This window comes from Bos javanicus, chromosome 5 (assembly GCF_032452875.1).
Source record: "Bos javanicus breed banteng chromosome 5, ARS-OSU_banteng_1.0, whole genome shotgun sequence".
Taxonomy (NCBI): Eukaryota; Metazoa; Chordata; class Mammalia; order Artiodactyla; family Bovidae; genus Bos; species Bos javanicus.
The window spans coordinates 56,626,032-56,640,021 of NC_083872.1; the positions used below are offsets into that span (position 1 = coordinate 56,626,032).

Here is a 13,990-nt window from a genome sequence, read left to right on the forward strand (position 1 = left end):
AGCTTTTATAATATGCCCACTGTTTTGATTGGGATGATGTTTCACAAATGTATGCATGTTTCATAATTCATCAAATTGTACATTTCTTTTGGCTGTACCACGTGGCTTGCAGGATCTTAATTCCCCACCAGGGATTGAACCTGGGCCCTCAGCAGTGAAAATGTGGAGTCCTAATCACTGGACTGCCAGAGAATTCCTGTGGTGATGGTTTAGTTGCTAAATCTGACTCTTATGACCCCATGGGCTATAGCCTGCCAGGCTCCTCTGTCCATGGGATTCTCCAGGCAAGAATGCTGGAGTGGGTTGCCATTTCCTTCTCCTAGTACATTTTAAATATATGAAATTTATGTCAGTTTTACCTCAGGAGACCTGCATTTGATCCCTGGGTTGGGAAGATCCCCTAGAGAAGGGAATGGCTACCCACTCCATTATTCTTGCCTGAAGAATCCCATGGACAGAGGAGCCTGGCAGGTGCTATAGTCAGTCTACGGGGTCACAAAGAGTTGGATACGACTGAGCTACACCCTAAAGTTAAAAAAAAAAAAACACACCACACCCTAAAGTTAAAAAAAAAATGGAATTTTTTTTCTAGGGGCAACATTTATCAAAGAACCCTATACTGGGTTATAGGAAGGCTATTGCAGGCTTCGTGTGAAATACTAATCTTGTGTGTATTAACTATAGATGCACAACTCCTGTTTAATGCATTTCATGTTTTTTTAGGAGTCCATAGAGGCTACTGTATTCTATTGAAGAAGATGTCTAACAGCAACACTACTCAAGAGACCCTGGAAATAATGAAAGAATCGGAAAAAAAGCTGGTGGAAGAATCTGTAAACAAAAACAAGTTTATATCTAAGACTCCAAGCAAAGAAGAAATTGAGAAAGAGAGTGAAGATACCAGTTTGCGTCAGGAGACACAGGTAAGGATTAGAAGCGCATCCTGTGTGCATTCTTCTCAGCAAAACAGAAGTGTCCTTATGGGTGGTATTGGAGACCTATAGGAAGCCAGTCACTTACACAGACATTGGAATCTCCCTAAAAGCCGAGCTTCAGCTCTCAAGAAATATCTCTTCCACTTTTTGTCAGAGTCCACAATGAAGTTCAAAGAAAACAGAATGAAATCCCTAATCTGTTAGGACCTGAGTAACACTGGTTCTTGCTACATTTTGATATTTTTTTAATGATCAAAAAATAAACTATATAGTGATATTTAATGTCATAATATGGCTTATAATAAACTCTTAAAATGACAACTGCCTGGCTTTATACAGTGTTAAATTCATATTCTGGTTGTGTTAAAGCAGTCAGTATTTTCTGGATCAGAAATAGTCTCTGAACTTGCCACTTGGTAAATGTGCGTGAGAAGAATTTTATTCTTTGGTTGCCATGTTGTTTTCCATCCAAATTCATACTGCAGTGCAGATATGATGGCAGTAGATTGCCAGCCGAGCTTCTTCCAGGGCTCCTTTTTGGTACCCAGCCAGCCCGGCCTCTGAGCCTTCTCTAGCTTACCTGTTTCAGTTCTCTTCCTTGTGGTTACAACTAGTTTCCTCTGTTACCCAAGCTGAAATAGCATAAATCCTTTCCTTGCCCAGGGGTGAGACTGGTCTTTATTATATGCCTAGGAGGTAGACTGTTAACTGCAGTTAGTTTAAACAACAGTAGCAATAACATTTTTGAGGGTCTGGAAACTTGAAACATGATTTTTCTGGACAACCAGTTCACCTAGGCCTTGTCTTTAAGACAGCAACAACACGAAGGGATAAATTAAATTAAAATCAGACAACTCTGAAATATTTTGTTCTCTAGCTGCCTGCTTTTTCTACTGATTTTCCTCTTACAGTTTGCCAGATCTGTGTCATGGCTGCTTTTCTTTCCATTATCTTTTGCATGTGAGTTGTCATTCCCCACCCATCCTTCCAGGGTTTGGGGAGACAGTCTGCCGCTGTTGCAGCTCTACTTTTAGCTTCCACTGATACCAATAATGAATTTTAAATCCTCAGGACAGATAAGTGCTGAATATTTAATTATGTGCTGTCATGTTACATGGACGATAATAATTAAATGAACTTTTGAGTTCAAGTTACTCTGTTCTCAGGAGACTATTTTAAGTGGTGTTCTGAACTCCTGTTGTGTGTTCTTTTTGAAGACAGGCAGAAAAGAAAGGATGACTATAGGTTTTATATGCCTTATGGATACTTACTTGGTTTAAGAATGTCTTCACCTATATGTCTGGATAGGTTGTGTGGGAGGCTGGGAAGGGAACCTGCCTCCCCTCAGACTCCTTTCGTGGCTGCTAGTGCAGGTTGAGTTGCTGCTGCCATTTCCTGGAGCTCCTGCTCCTTCTACAAAGTCTTCATTCTTGGCCACCCTTGGCCACCCTTCAGAAGCTTTCTTCCCTCTACCAGTATTCCTCTTCAGTAACACTAAAAATTTTGCTCTTTCTCTTACCATCCTCTCAAGTCTTAAGTCTCCCCAAGAATCTTACTGATGCTGAGAGTACCTGTTATGAATTAGAACTGGATAGTTCCAAATATTGTTCTAGAATATTATGAATTGGAGCTGGAAAGTTTGAGGAAAGGGTACTTTCATTACTTGTGCTGTGAGACATATTCTTGGAATCAGCAATTGGAATTCAGAACATCTTTGGCATGAAAACAGTGCTATGTAAGACAGGTTCTGAGATTCAGTTTAGAATGGGCAAGCCCTGACATAACAAATACTGAACTCTTAGGTGGGTCCTTTAAAGAACTGAGCTAGGCTTTCTGCCTTTATACTTGTAATCCCCTCTGATTCATCTACCATACTGCTTTAGAAAGATGGCTATGAAATAACGATCTGATTGTGTTAATTCTCTTCAACCTTTCTGTCTCTCTTCATGCCCTAGGCTAAGTCCCAAATTTGTCAGCATGGCATATTGTGACCTAGCCCCTTGCCTGCTATCCATCCACCTCTGACATTCTATGCTTCAGCCTAACGGATTCCCTGGTCCCTGTTATAAATTGGAGCTGAAAAGTTTGGAGAAAGCATGCTTTTATACATGCTTTCTCTAACTAGAACGCCTTCCTTGGTGTTCTTTCCCTGGCCTTTGCCAGGTCAGTTTAGTCTCATCATTGTATCTCTAAGGCCCAACACAGTTCCTTGCAGGCACTCATTATTTATGAACATATGAATTTATGAATTCCTAGGTCTTAGTTAGATACTTGCATTCCTATAGCACTTCATAAGTACCTCTGTAATGCACTTAATATCCTATATTGTAATTGTCCATTTGTCTGTCTTCTTCAGCAGAATTATGAGTTCCTTTTTGACAAGGCTTATGTCTTTTATCTTTGTATCCTCCAGTAGTTAGCATGGGGTCTGATACATACTAGGCCTTCAGTATGTGTTTGACTATTAAATGAAAATTATGCATTCTGAGAAATTCACAGATTTATACATTTTTGTAGAGATATAAATTGGTATTTATAAAGTTAGAGATACCAAGGGAACATTTCATGCAAAGATGGGCACAATAAAGGACAGAAATGGTATGGATCTTACAGAAACAGAAGATATTAAGAAGAGGTGGAAGAATACACAGAAGAACTATACAGAAAAGATCTTCATGACCCAAATAACCACAATGGTGTGATCACTCACCTAGACCCAGACATCCTGGAATGTGAAGTCAAGTGGGCTTTAGGAAGCATCACTACAAACAAAGCTAGTGAAGGTGATGGAATTCCAGTTGAACTATTTCAAATCCTAAAAGATGAGGCTGTTAAAGTGCTGCACTCAGTATGCCAGCAAATTTGGAAAACTCAGCAGTGGCCACAGGACTGGAAAAGGTCAGTTTTCATTCCAGTCACAAAGAAAGGCAATGCCAAAGAATGTTCAAACTACCACACGGTTACACTCATCTCACAAGCGAGCAAAGTAATGCTCAAAATCCTCCAAGCCAGGTTTCAACAGTACGTGAACCATGAACTTCCAGATGTTCAAGCTGGATTTAGAAAAGGCAGAGGAACCAGAGATAAATTGCCAACATCCTCTGGATCATTGAAAAAGCAAGAGAGTTCCAGAAAAACATCTACTTCTGCTTTATTGATTATGCTAAAGCCTTTGACTGTGTGGATCACAATAAACTGGAAAATTCTTGAAGAGATGGGAATACCAGACCACCTGACGTGCCTCCTAAGAAATCTGTATGCAGTCAAGAAGCAACAGTTAGAACCAGACATGGAACAGACTGGTTCCAAATTGGGAAAGGAGTATGTCAAGGCTGTATATTGTCACCCTGCTTATTTAACTTATATGCAGAGTACATCATGAGAAATGACAGGCTGGATGAATCACAAGCTGGAATCAAGATTACTGGGATAAATATCAATAACCTTAGATATGCAGATGATACCACCCTTATGGCAGAAAGTAAAGAGGAACTAAAGAGCCTCTTGATGAAGGTGAAAGAGGAGAGTGAAAAAGCTGGCTTAAAACTCAGCATTCAGAAAACGAAGATCATGGCATCCGGTCCCATCACTTCATGGCAAATAGATGGAGAAACAATGGAAACAGTGACAGACTTTATCTTCTTAAGCTCCAAAATCATTGCATTTGGTGACTGCAGCCGTGAAGTTAAAAGACACTTGTTCCTTGGAAGAAAAGCTATGACCAGCCTAGACAGCATATTACAAAGCAGAGACATTACTTTGCCAACAAAGGTCTGTCTAGTCAAAGCTATGGTTTTTCCAGTAGTCATATATGGATGTGAGAGTTGGGCTATAAAGAAAACTGAGCTGAAGAATTGATGCTTTTGAACTGTGGTGTTGGAGAAGACTGTTGAGAGTCCCTTGGACTGCAAGGAGATCCAGCCAGTCCATCCTAAAGGAAATCAGTCCTGAATATTCATTGGAAGGACTGATGTTGAAGCTGAAACTCCAATACTTTGGCCACCTGGTGCAAAGAACTGACTCATTTGAAAAGACCCTGATGCTGGGAAAGATTGAAGGCAGAAAGAGAAGGGGACAACAGGGGATGAGTTGGTTGTACGGCATCACCAACGTGATAGACATGAGTTTGAGCAAGCTCCAGGAGTTGGTGATGGACAGGGAAGCCTGGCATGCTGCAGTCCATGGTGTTGCAAAGAGTTGGATACGACTGAGCAACTGAACTGACTGAAATTGGTATAAGTTCTCTGAAGGGCAATTTAGCAATACTTTATAAAAATTTTAAATGGACTGTACAGTATTTGCAGGTATACTCAATGATATAGTCATTGAAGCATTGTTTATACTAACAAACATGAGAAACATCCTAAATGGTCCAGTTTGTGTATGGCCACACAAAGGAATACCATGTAGCCACTAAGAAAAACAGTATCTCTTCTGTGGAGGTATATCCTTGAAGAAAAGTTTAAAAGTAAGGTTTAGGACAGTGTGTACAATCTCCTTTTTTTTTTTAAAAGTGTGTGTACACAAGTACAATAAACTTATAGATGCATAAAAGATCTCTGGAAAGATTACAAGAAATTCAATACTAGTTGATCCTTTAGGAGGGATCCAGGTAGCTGGGGAACACATGTAAAAGGAGACTTACTGTTCTGTTTTGTGCCATGTGTATGTTCTTACTTATTTGAAAAAATAGTGACAAATCCTGCTTCATATCCCTGGACTATTCTCTTACTGTAACAGATCTTGCCACTGACCAGACTCACCGTCATTTCTTACTCTTTCCACCCACCTTTCCAGTTCTCCATTTTGCATTGTAGCAGTGTTATTTGATAACTAGTGAAGAGGACAAAGCAAAGAGAAATCCTCACCTACCCAGAACCATGCTGGTACTCTGCCTCTGTCTTGTTTCCCCTCCTCTACCCACCAGCCTCAGTTTTCTCCACACCCCAGTGACAGTTCCATTCCAAACATCTTAAAAGCCCTAAGTATCATGCATAACCCTGCTACTGCTGCTGCTGCTAAGTCGCTTCAGTAGTGTCCGACTCTTATGAACCCCATGGACTACAAGGCTCCTCCGTCCATGGGATTTTCCAGGCGAGAGTACTGGAATGGGTTGCCATTGCCTTCTCCATGCATAACCCTGCCCAACCTCTTCTCCAGAGTCCCCATTTTGACTTCTCAGCTATTCAGAAACCTCATAAATTAATTAGTCGTTTTTCCCTTCATCCCACCTCAGGCCCTTATTCATCTTCCTCAGCTTCTATCTTGCTCCTTACTCACTCTTCTTACCTCCCTTTGCTCTGGAGGTCTTGTCCACATCTTCCATGCTCCTTTCTTTTTATCCTGCCCCCATCTTATATCCCTGACCCAAACAGGCTATAAGAGCCAACAACCAGGAGCTTAGCACTGGGAGAATTCTCATATTCCAGGAAGTAGGCAGTTGCCAAGAAGAGCCTTCATTCCATTTCTGCAGCCTCAGGAACAGGTCTTTCGAGTATCTGAAGTTAGAACTCTCAGTGTGTTGTCCTCCAAAGACAGTATTTTAAGTGATGCTTAGGGGCCATATTTCACATCCATTATAGGCTAAATAGGCTTCTGTTAGCAAAGTTTGGGGAAGAAACACTCGTCATGCTATGGTAGTAATATTTCTGGAACCATCCTAATCAGGAGAGGATTCCCTGGTTTATTCAAAAGTAATTTTTATCAATCTATGAACTAGGCCAACCAGTCAGTCTCTTTCTGTTTTTTATCTTCATGGTGAGTGATTTGTCTGCAGGTGGCCTGTGGTCCCCTCCATGTCACAGTTGCTAGAGTTGTCGCTTGGGGGACAACCACGACAACAGGGTCTCATCATAGTTTGGCTGTTACAGTGGTTTTAAAGTTAGTGCTTTTTCTCTGTAAATTTGTATTGCTTTTAAGTGTTTATTTCCTCTACCTTTAATATTTTCTAATCCCCTTCTAACAGAGGCGGACATCCAACCATGGTCATGCCAGGAAAAGAGCCAAGGTGAGAGCCCTTCCTCTATAACTTCTAGTGTTATTAGTAGTGCATTGTACAAATGGACTTAACACTAATATCTAGTGTATTTAGGTTACATATATGTAAAGTTTTTTGCCTATACTTTGTACCCTAATTGTGAACATGCACACATACACACAATCACAAACATGCATTGCACATATACATATGTCCTGTTGGAACGTCTGGCTTTATTTTTCTCTGTTATCTTTAGTCTATTTCAGTTACCTGAAAGGATACCCAGCCAAAGCCTCCCACAAACAAAGCCTGAGCAGATTGATACTGGTTCTGTTGTAGTGTTAGTTTCTCTGCTCATCTCTGGCTCTCTTATTTTTCCCCCAACAGTTTTGGGGATTTTTGCCATGAGAATTTTCTGTAAGATAAATCCTCCCTCCTTAGTAAAATGGTTGAACATTTTTGGACGTCCTAAAAATAGAGGCTTTGTTTTGTTTTGGTTTGGTTCACCTTTTAGGTTGGTTCAGGGAGGAGGATTTTGTTTTTAATCATTGTATGATAAAATGAGCACATCACAGATTATTTGAAGCAGTATTATCAGGGAAGACTATAGGTGTTAGTGGTATGATAGCTTTTTAATTTTAATTAGGGAACAGTAAAATATTAAACTTGTCCTGCATTTGGAAGAATTGTCAACAGAACTAGTAATTAAAGGTATCCACCCTTTTCCCCTAGAAAAATAATGGTAGAATTTGGGAGTGTCCCAGCCAGTATGTAGCTTGGGTTTGAAGAAGACTGTGATGTATGATAAATTGGTTCTGTGGACTGCCTTCCATGGCCTAATCCACAAGTAATGGACTTGACAGTAAAAAGGGTGTTCACGATTTCCCTGGCGTCCAGTGGCTAATTCTCTACACTTCCAATGCAGGAGGTAAAGCTTCGATACCTGGTCAGGGAACTAGGATCCTGTATGCCGCATGGCACCTCATAAAGTGGGGAAAAAGCAAACCAGAGAGTATTATCTGCTATTTCACTTCCTCCAAACTTTTTGAAATAAGACAGAAAAGTTTAAAAAGTTTCTATTGTTATTGTCTCCGTTTTACAGAGGAGAAAACTTGGCCTTAATAGAGTTTGAATGAGATTGACAAAGGACATTTATTAGTAAGTGGCAAAACTAGGCTTAAAGTCAGTTCTTCAGGATTGGAAATTCTTTTTACTGTACTATACAACCTGAAACACACATACTGTGTTTTGTGCTTTTGTGTTTACTGTAAACTTTTATTTTATTATAAGAACTCTCAATAAATGTTTATAGGTAGATTTGTAATGAGTCACTATAATTTTTGACTTTGGACATCCCTGGAAGAGCAGTGATTATAATTATAAAGTGAATTTCAGATTTTTGGGGGATTCTCCAGGTAGCATAAATAAACCAAGTGGATTAGTTCTTTATTACACTGAACCCCAAGTGTTAGAAAGTTTTCTTTCTCTTTACTTTTTTCTTAGACACTTTTCCCCATTACATTGCCACCTCAGGTTTAGAGTCATTTAGCATTTGTTGTCTACTGTATGCTAAACACTATTTGTGTTTACATATTTTATATAATTCTCATAAGAACTTAGGCATTTCTAAAGCATTTTCATTGTGAGAAAAAAAAGAGGACCCAGAAAGGTCAAGTAGTTTGCTGAGGGTCTCATATCTCATCGTTTGAAACAGAAGTTGAAGCTAGGACTTCTGGCTCTTAAATCTAGTCTTTCTACTAAGCTTTGCTGCTGTTAACTTCCGAGTCTAATATTGGAGCACTGAGCTAGAGAGAGAGGAGAGCTAAACAAAGTGGCTTGCCTATCATCTAGCCAAAAGTAGTTGTTTTGTTGTTATATATCTACTGCTGTAAGCAAGAGAATTATCTTTCAAGTGGATCAGGAATGGATGAGAAGGACCTGTTTGAAGAAGGAAAAAAAAAAACCCTCTTTAATGGAAGCAGCAACTAACAGAACCAAGGAGGATGCCCTTTATTCAGTGGAAAGATTTCCAAATGTTCCCCAAGGAAATATGTATGTATGTGTGTGTGTGTGTGTGTGTGTGTATATATATATTTTTTTTTTTTTTTCAGTCTAATTCCAAGCTGAAATTGGTGCGCAGCCTTGCAGTGTGTGAGGAATCCTCTGCTCCATTTGTTGACGGGCCACTAGAAACCCAGGTAGGTCCTTTATGAGTAAGTATAGCTTTTGAGTTTGGCAGTTGTTTGCTGAACAGTGGTGTCACAACCATGGCATCAACATTAGGCTTGGAAATTGGGGTAGAAAAAGCTTCAAAACAAGTTGTTGCAGTAAAGTGACATGAATGAGAGCATGAAGTGTAGGTCTTCACACCTGGACCACCCAGGATGATGCAGACAAGAAGATTCCAGGGCTGGATCATGTTTTCCCAACCACACCTTTCCCTCTGGTGGTTAGAACCATTTCCATTCTAATTCTTATGCCAGAAACAGCCAGCATAACTTGAGCTCTCCAAAGAGTAGGCTGTGATTATTGGCAGAAAGGACTTAGCCTCTACCTTATTGCTAGAACAAAAACTAAAACAATTTAATTAAAATATTCTCTTTTGTAATACAATGCTGTCACTCTAAGATTTGCCTTCTTTTAGATTTTAAAGGAGCTGCAGGAGAGTTAATTGTTTTCCCTTTTGATTATATTTCTCTTTCCCCTTGTCCAAGGATATAATTCAATTGCACATCAGCTGCCCCTCTGACAAGGAGGAAGAAAAGTCCACAAAGGATGTCTCTGAAAAGGAAGACAAGGACAAAAACAAAGAAAAGGTCCCAAGGAGGATGCTGTCTAGAGGTAAGGACTTTTCCCCCTTGCTCATCTGTCCTAGGGCCTGGGTCTGCAGTGCCCTTTCCTTCCATCTTCCCACTAGCCTTATTGGCCCAACAGTGTACAGTGTCCTGCTGACTTCATCATTGTTTGGGGAGGTGCCTAACTAGGTTACTTTCTTTGCTGCTTTATCCAGCTCTGCCTTAAGGGCTGACAGAGAGCTACTCTGTTAACATTGGGCTACCAATAGCAGGAGGACATTGTAGTCAATTCTGATTTTATTCTTGCTTTTGGAATAAATGGTGATGGATTATCACTGGTAGCAGATTCAATACCATTTATAGTTTAGTTTGGAGATGCTCAGAGTGATTTTTTTTGAATAATCAAATTTGCATGTAATTATTAAGCGCTCTTTAGTTTTAAACTCTTGGGCTGGTAGCAAAAAGACATGGCCCACAGAAATGGAGGGAATTCCCTGGCAGTCCAGTCATTAAGACTCAACTCTTTCACTGCCGTGGGCCCAGGTTCGATCCCTGGTCAAGGAATTAAGATCCCACAAGCCATGTGACATAGCCAAAAACAAATTTTTTTAATGATAATTAAGAGGGAAAAGCAATCATAGTATTAAAATTTTATAAGCAAATATAAACATATAAAAATAATCACCATTTGAATATATTTGCTGAGGTTCTGGAAAATTCAGCCCCATCAGACCTTACCTAGAATTTATTTTAACTAGAATAAAACCTTTATTTTGGTCTGGTCTTTTGGTAAATACTGATGGCAAGGTGACTATTCAGTGTAATATGAATATAACACTGTGACCCAGATTCCACCTTCTGTCATTATCATGGGAAATTTTGAGAGGCTGGTAAATCAAGGTTACTCTCATTTTAAGCTAAAACTCCTGAAGTTTGATTCTACTTTTCCTCTTATGTCTCCTGATCAGATTGTAGGCTTCTGCTTGGGGTTAAATATCATACAAAGCAGTTTCATTTATTTCAAATTTATTTCATTGTGGTGTTCTAGACTCCAGCCAAGAATATACGGACTCCACTGGAATAGACCTACATGAATTTCTTGTAAATACACTGAAAAAGAACCCAAGGTAATAACATGATTTGATGGAACGGGGAAAGGGGCCTGAATCAGAGAATACCCGAGAAGCCAAGTAGCTTCTCAGAATTTTTCTATTATTGTTAGAATCTGGGATGCCCATTTCCCCTACACCCCCACCACCATTTCTCTCCAAAGTAGTTTTATATTCTGTGGAGGGATTCAGAATACCCTTATATTGAGATTTCTGCTTTCAGAAGAGTTGAGAAAAATTCTGTGGAAGAATGGAGACAAAGAAATATCAAGGCTTAAGAATACAGTTAAAAAGTACAGAAGAGAAAAGAACTGATTTGTAACAAAGCTAAATCATACTTGTTTACAAATTCTATAAATAACCAGATGGAGTGTAGAATTACGATTAGTATAAGTATAAAGTATGTGTTTGTATGACTATGACTGCCAACAGAATTAGGTTTCTGATAAGGGAAACAGAGGACATGATTAGGAGGCTTGATTGTTTTTTTAAAGTAACATAAGACAGGGTAGTGAGGTTGGCAGCCTTTACATTTTTGATCCACTCTTGGAGTTTGGATTTATCCCTCCCTTAAGCTTCTATAGTGAGCAGGTTGTGTTTTCAATCCTTGTGTCAGTGTCTATGGAGGGCTGCCTTTTGTTTTGTTTTGTTTTAATCTTTTTTAAACAGGGACAGAATGATGCTGCTAAAATTAGAACAGGAGATTCTGGACTTTATTAATGACAACAAGTAAGTTACTTGAATGAAATACACCTTAGAGGTGGGAGGGAGTACTGGAAAGAAATTTAGGTAAAATTTAAGGATATCCCTCTTTTATCGTTCCCTTAAAGTCTGAATTTTGAAGTAATAACTCACTAGGAACCAGGAGGAGTTGGGAAGACATAATCACAATGAATCAAAATGTATATGTGTGGAAACTAAATCAAGTTTTTAAATTATCACTTAGACTTGAGTTGAAAAATATTTATATCTTTTCAACAGCTAGCCCTTTGTCCCATATTTCACTATTCTTAAGTTTTTCCCTTTTTTATTTGTAGAATATCATCCAGGTGGTTGAGACCTAGGGCTCTTTGTCTAAGGAGCAGTCTTAATGAAGATAGTGGGTCAGAGGGATCTACACAGTACTGTAGATAAAGCTAAGAGAACTTGTTTGGTTACCATTGAGTAAATATCTATCTTCCTTATAATAATGTCTCATAGGAATTTCTCCACTTTCAACACTTGTAAGAATAATTACAATGGGCTATTATTTGTTCTTATTTCACTTTTCCCCCCTGGGTTTCCCTGCAGCAACCAGTTCAAGAAGTTCCCTCAGATGACCTCATATCACCGGATGCTATTACACCGGGTAGCTGCCTATTTTGGGATGGACCACAATGTAGATCAAACTGGAAAAGCTGTCATCATCAACAAAACCAGTAACACAAGAATGTAAGGGAGGAAACCACAGATTGGGAAGACTTCCCTAGGATAGCTCTAGGGTGGGAGAGGAAGATGCAGGATTTCTCTTTCTGGAGAGGGAGCAGTGGAGGGAGTGGGTAGGTTATATTGTCAAGTTCTACTCTTTTTGAAGCCTTGGAGATGGATTCTAGGGGCATTGGCATTTTGTGAAGACTGGCCCCTGGCTCTCTTCACCTTTAGTGATAGGATAGGAGTAACTGTGGAAGAAGGTAAGTTATAGATGTATAAAGAACAGTCCTTGAGGATTTGATTAAAACTTTCACATGACTTTTGCAATGCCTGACTTCAGAAATTTCCTGGGTGGGAGTTGTGGAATTTAAGAGAACTGTATAGAAGGTCTGCTTCCTAACAGAAGAGTCTTTCTTCCCTTCCTTCCACATTTCTCTCCCAATCCCAGCCCTGAACAGAGATTCTCAGAACATATAAAGGATGAGAAGAATACAGAATTTCAACAGAGATTCATTCTTAAGAGAGATGATGCCAGTATGGACCGAGATGATAACCAGGTGAAGACTGGAAAGGGTTGGGTCTATACAGAGAGATTGCAGTAAGAGAAACTGGGAGGGGAGAAGAGTTTTTGTGGGATGGAGAAAACTCAAAATATCTTAGTATGGAAGGAAACTCTTGAGCTACACTGAGTTGGCTTTAGCTTAATGTTGAGGATTAAGTACACTTGTTGAGCTAAATGCCACCCTCTTAGCCCCAGAGTGACATGGTGCTGAGGTTTGCTGGGTTTTCTCATTTGGCCTGGAACTCCCTGGTTCTGCCACTGACTTCTAACTCCACTTCATTTTGGGACAAAGCAAGGTCCCTCCCTGCTTCAACCTTGATTCAACTGATGGCTCCATTCTTTTTTTCTTTAATAGTTAGGAATTTCTTTGGGAACTACCCAAAGCTACTTTTATCCCACTTGCACTCTTCCTGTCTCAGAGCTAGCCTTGAACTGGGAAAATTGTTATCTGATTTACCCACTTGTAAAGGTGTTTCTGATCCCTTTCTGCAAACCCATTATTCTTTTCCCAACTCCTTCCAGCAAGGTGAGTGAGTCAGTTTGGCTTTTGACGCTTGAAACCTCAGGCAGTATCCCCATTTTGATCCACTCCTGTGGGAATGAAAAGTGAAAAGTCTGCCCCATCCCTTCATTTATGGGCCTGGCTTTTGCCCTGACTTCTAGCGCATCCTTCACATAGTGATTATTTGGAGTTAGTTTCTTAGCCTCATACGGGGTTAAGATCCAGCCTGCTTCTGCTTGGCCTCCAAAGGAGGTTAGGTAGAGAACCAGGATTACAGTTTAAATAATATGGTGGGGTAAAGCCAATAAAATTAGTCTTGCTAATTCATGATAACTCTAATAATGTCTTACCTCTAGAGTCAAAATTAGTTTCCTCTCAATATTGTCTGGTCCTGAGACCAGGACTTTTCCTGCTTGCTACTTGAGTATTTGAGGGAGTCCTTTTGAGAAAAGTGCCATTATCTATTGTGGACAAACATGCTGGGTCTGATTGAAAACAATGAAACATACAAAAGACAAATAAAATTTAAAAACGAGAAAGAGCCTTTCCATCCTGATGCCCTTCTCTCCATTTTCCCAAAACCCCTTTTCTGTGGATCAGGAATTATTCAGGCCTAGAGGCACATTGGGGTGGGATGGAATCTCTCCCTACTGTGAACTTTTCATCTCTCGGCTTCAGGCTTGATCCATAATAGGGTAGG

The 13,990-nt window shown here is 39.7% G+C and overlaps 1 protein-coding gene across 22 annotated transcripts in view; it reads left to right on the forward strand.

Moving 5' to 3' along the window:
• R3HDM2 (R3H domain containing 2) overlaps positions 1 to 13,990 on the forward strand; it is a 162,680-nt gene that overhangs the window by 116,528 nt on the left and 32,162 nt on the right. For 20 of the 22 annotated variants that reach the window (XM_061416720.1, XM_061416737.1, XM_061416732.1 and 17 more), the window contains 8 exons: positions 724 to 923; positions 6,901 to 6,942; positions 9,024 to 9,110; positions 9,627 to 9,753; positions 10,756 to 10,834; positions 11,486 to 11,545; positions 12,107 to 12,247; positions 12,675 to 12,783. In XM_061416720.1, the coding sequence (XP_061272704.1) occupies positions 759 to 923; positions 6,901 to 6,942; positions 9,024 to 9,110; positions 9,627 to 9,753; positions 10,756 to 10,834; positions 11,486 to 11,545; positions 12,107 to 12,247; positions 12,675 to 12,783 (810 nt within the window). In that variant the 5' untranslated portion in view covers positions 724 to 758. The remainder of the gene's footprint in view (positions 1 to 723; positions 924 to 6,900; positions 6,943 to 9,023; positions 9,111 to 9,626; positions 9,754 to 10,755; positions 10,835 to 11,485; positions 11,546 to 12,106; positions 12,248 to 12,674; positions 12,784 to 13,990) is intronic. The other 2 variants (XM_061416727.1, XM_061416738.1) reach the window with 1 other exon arrangement.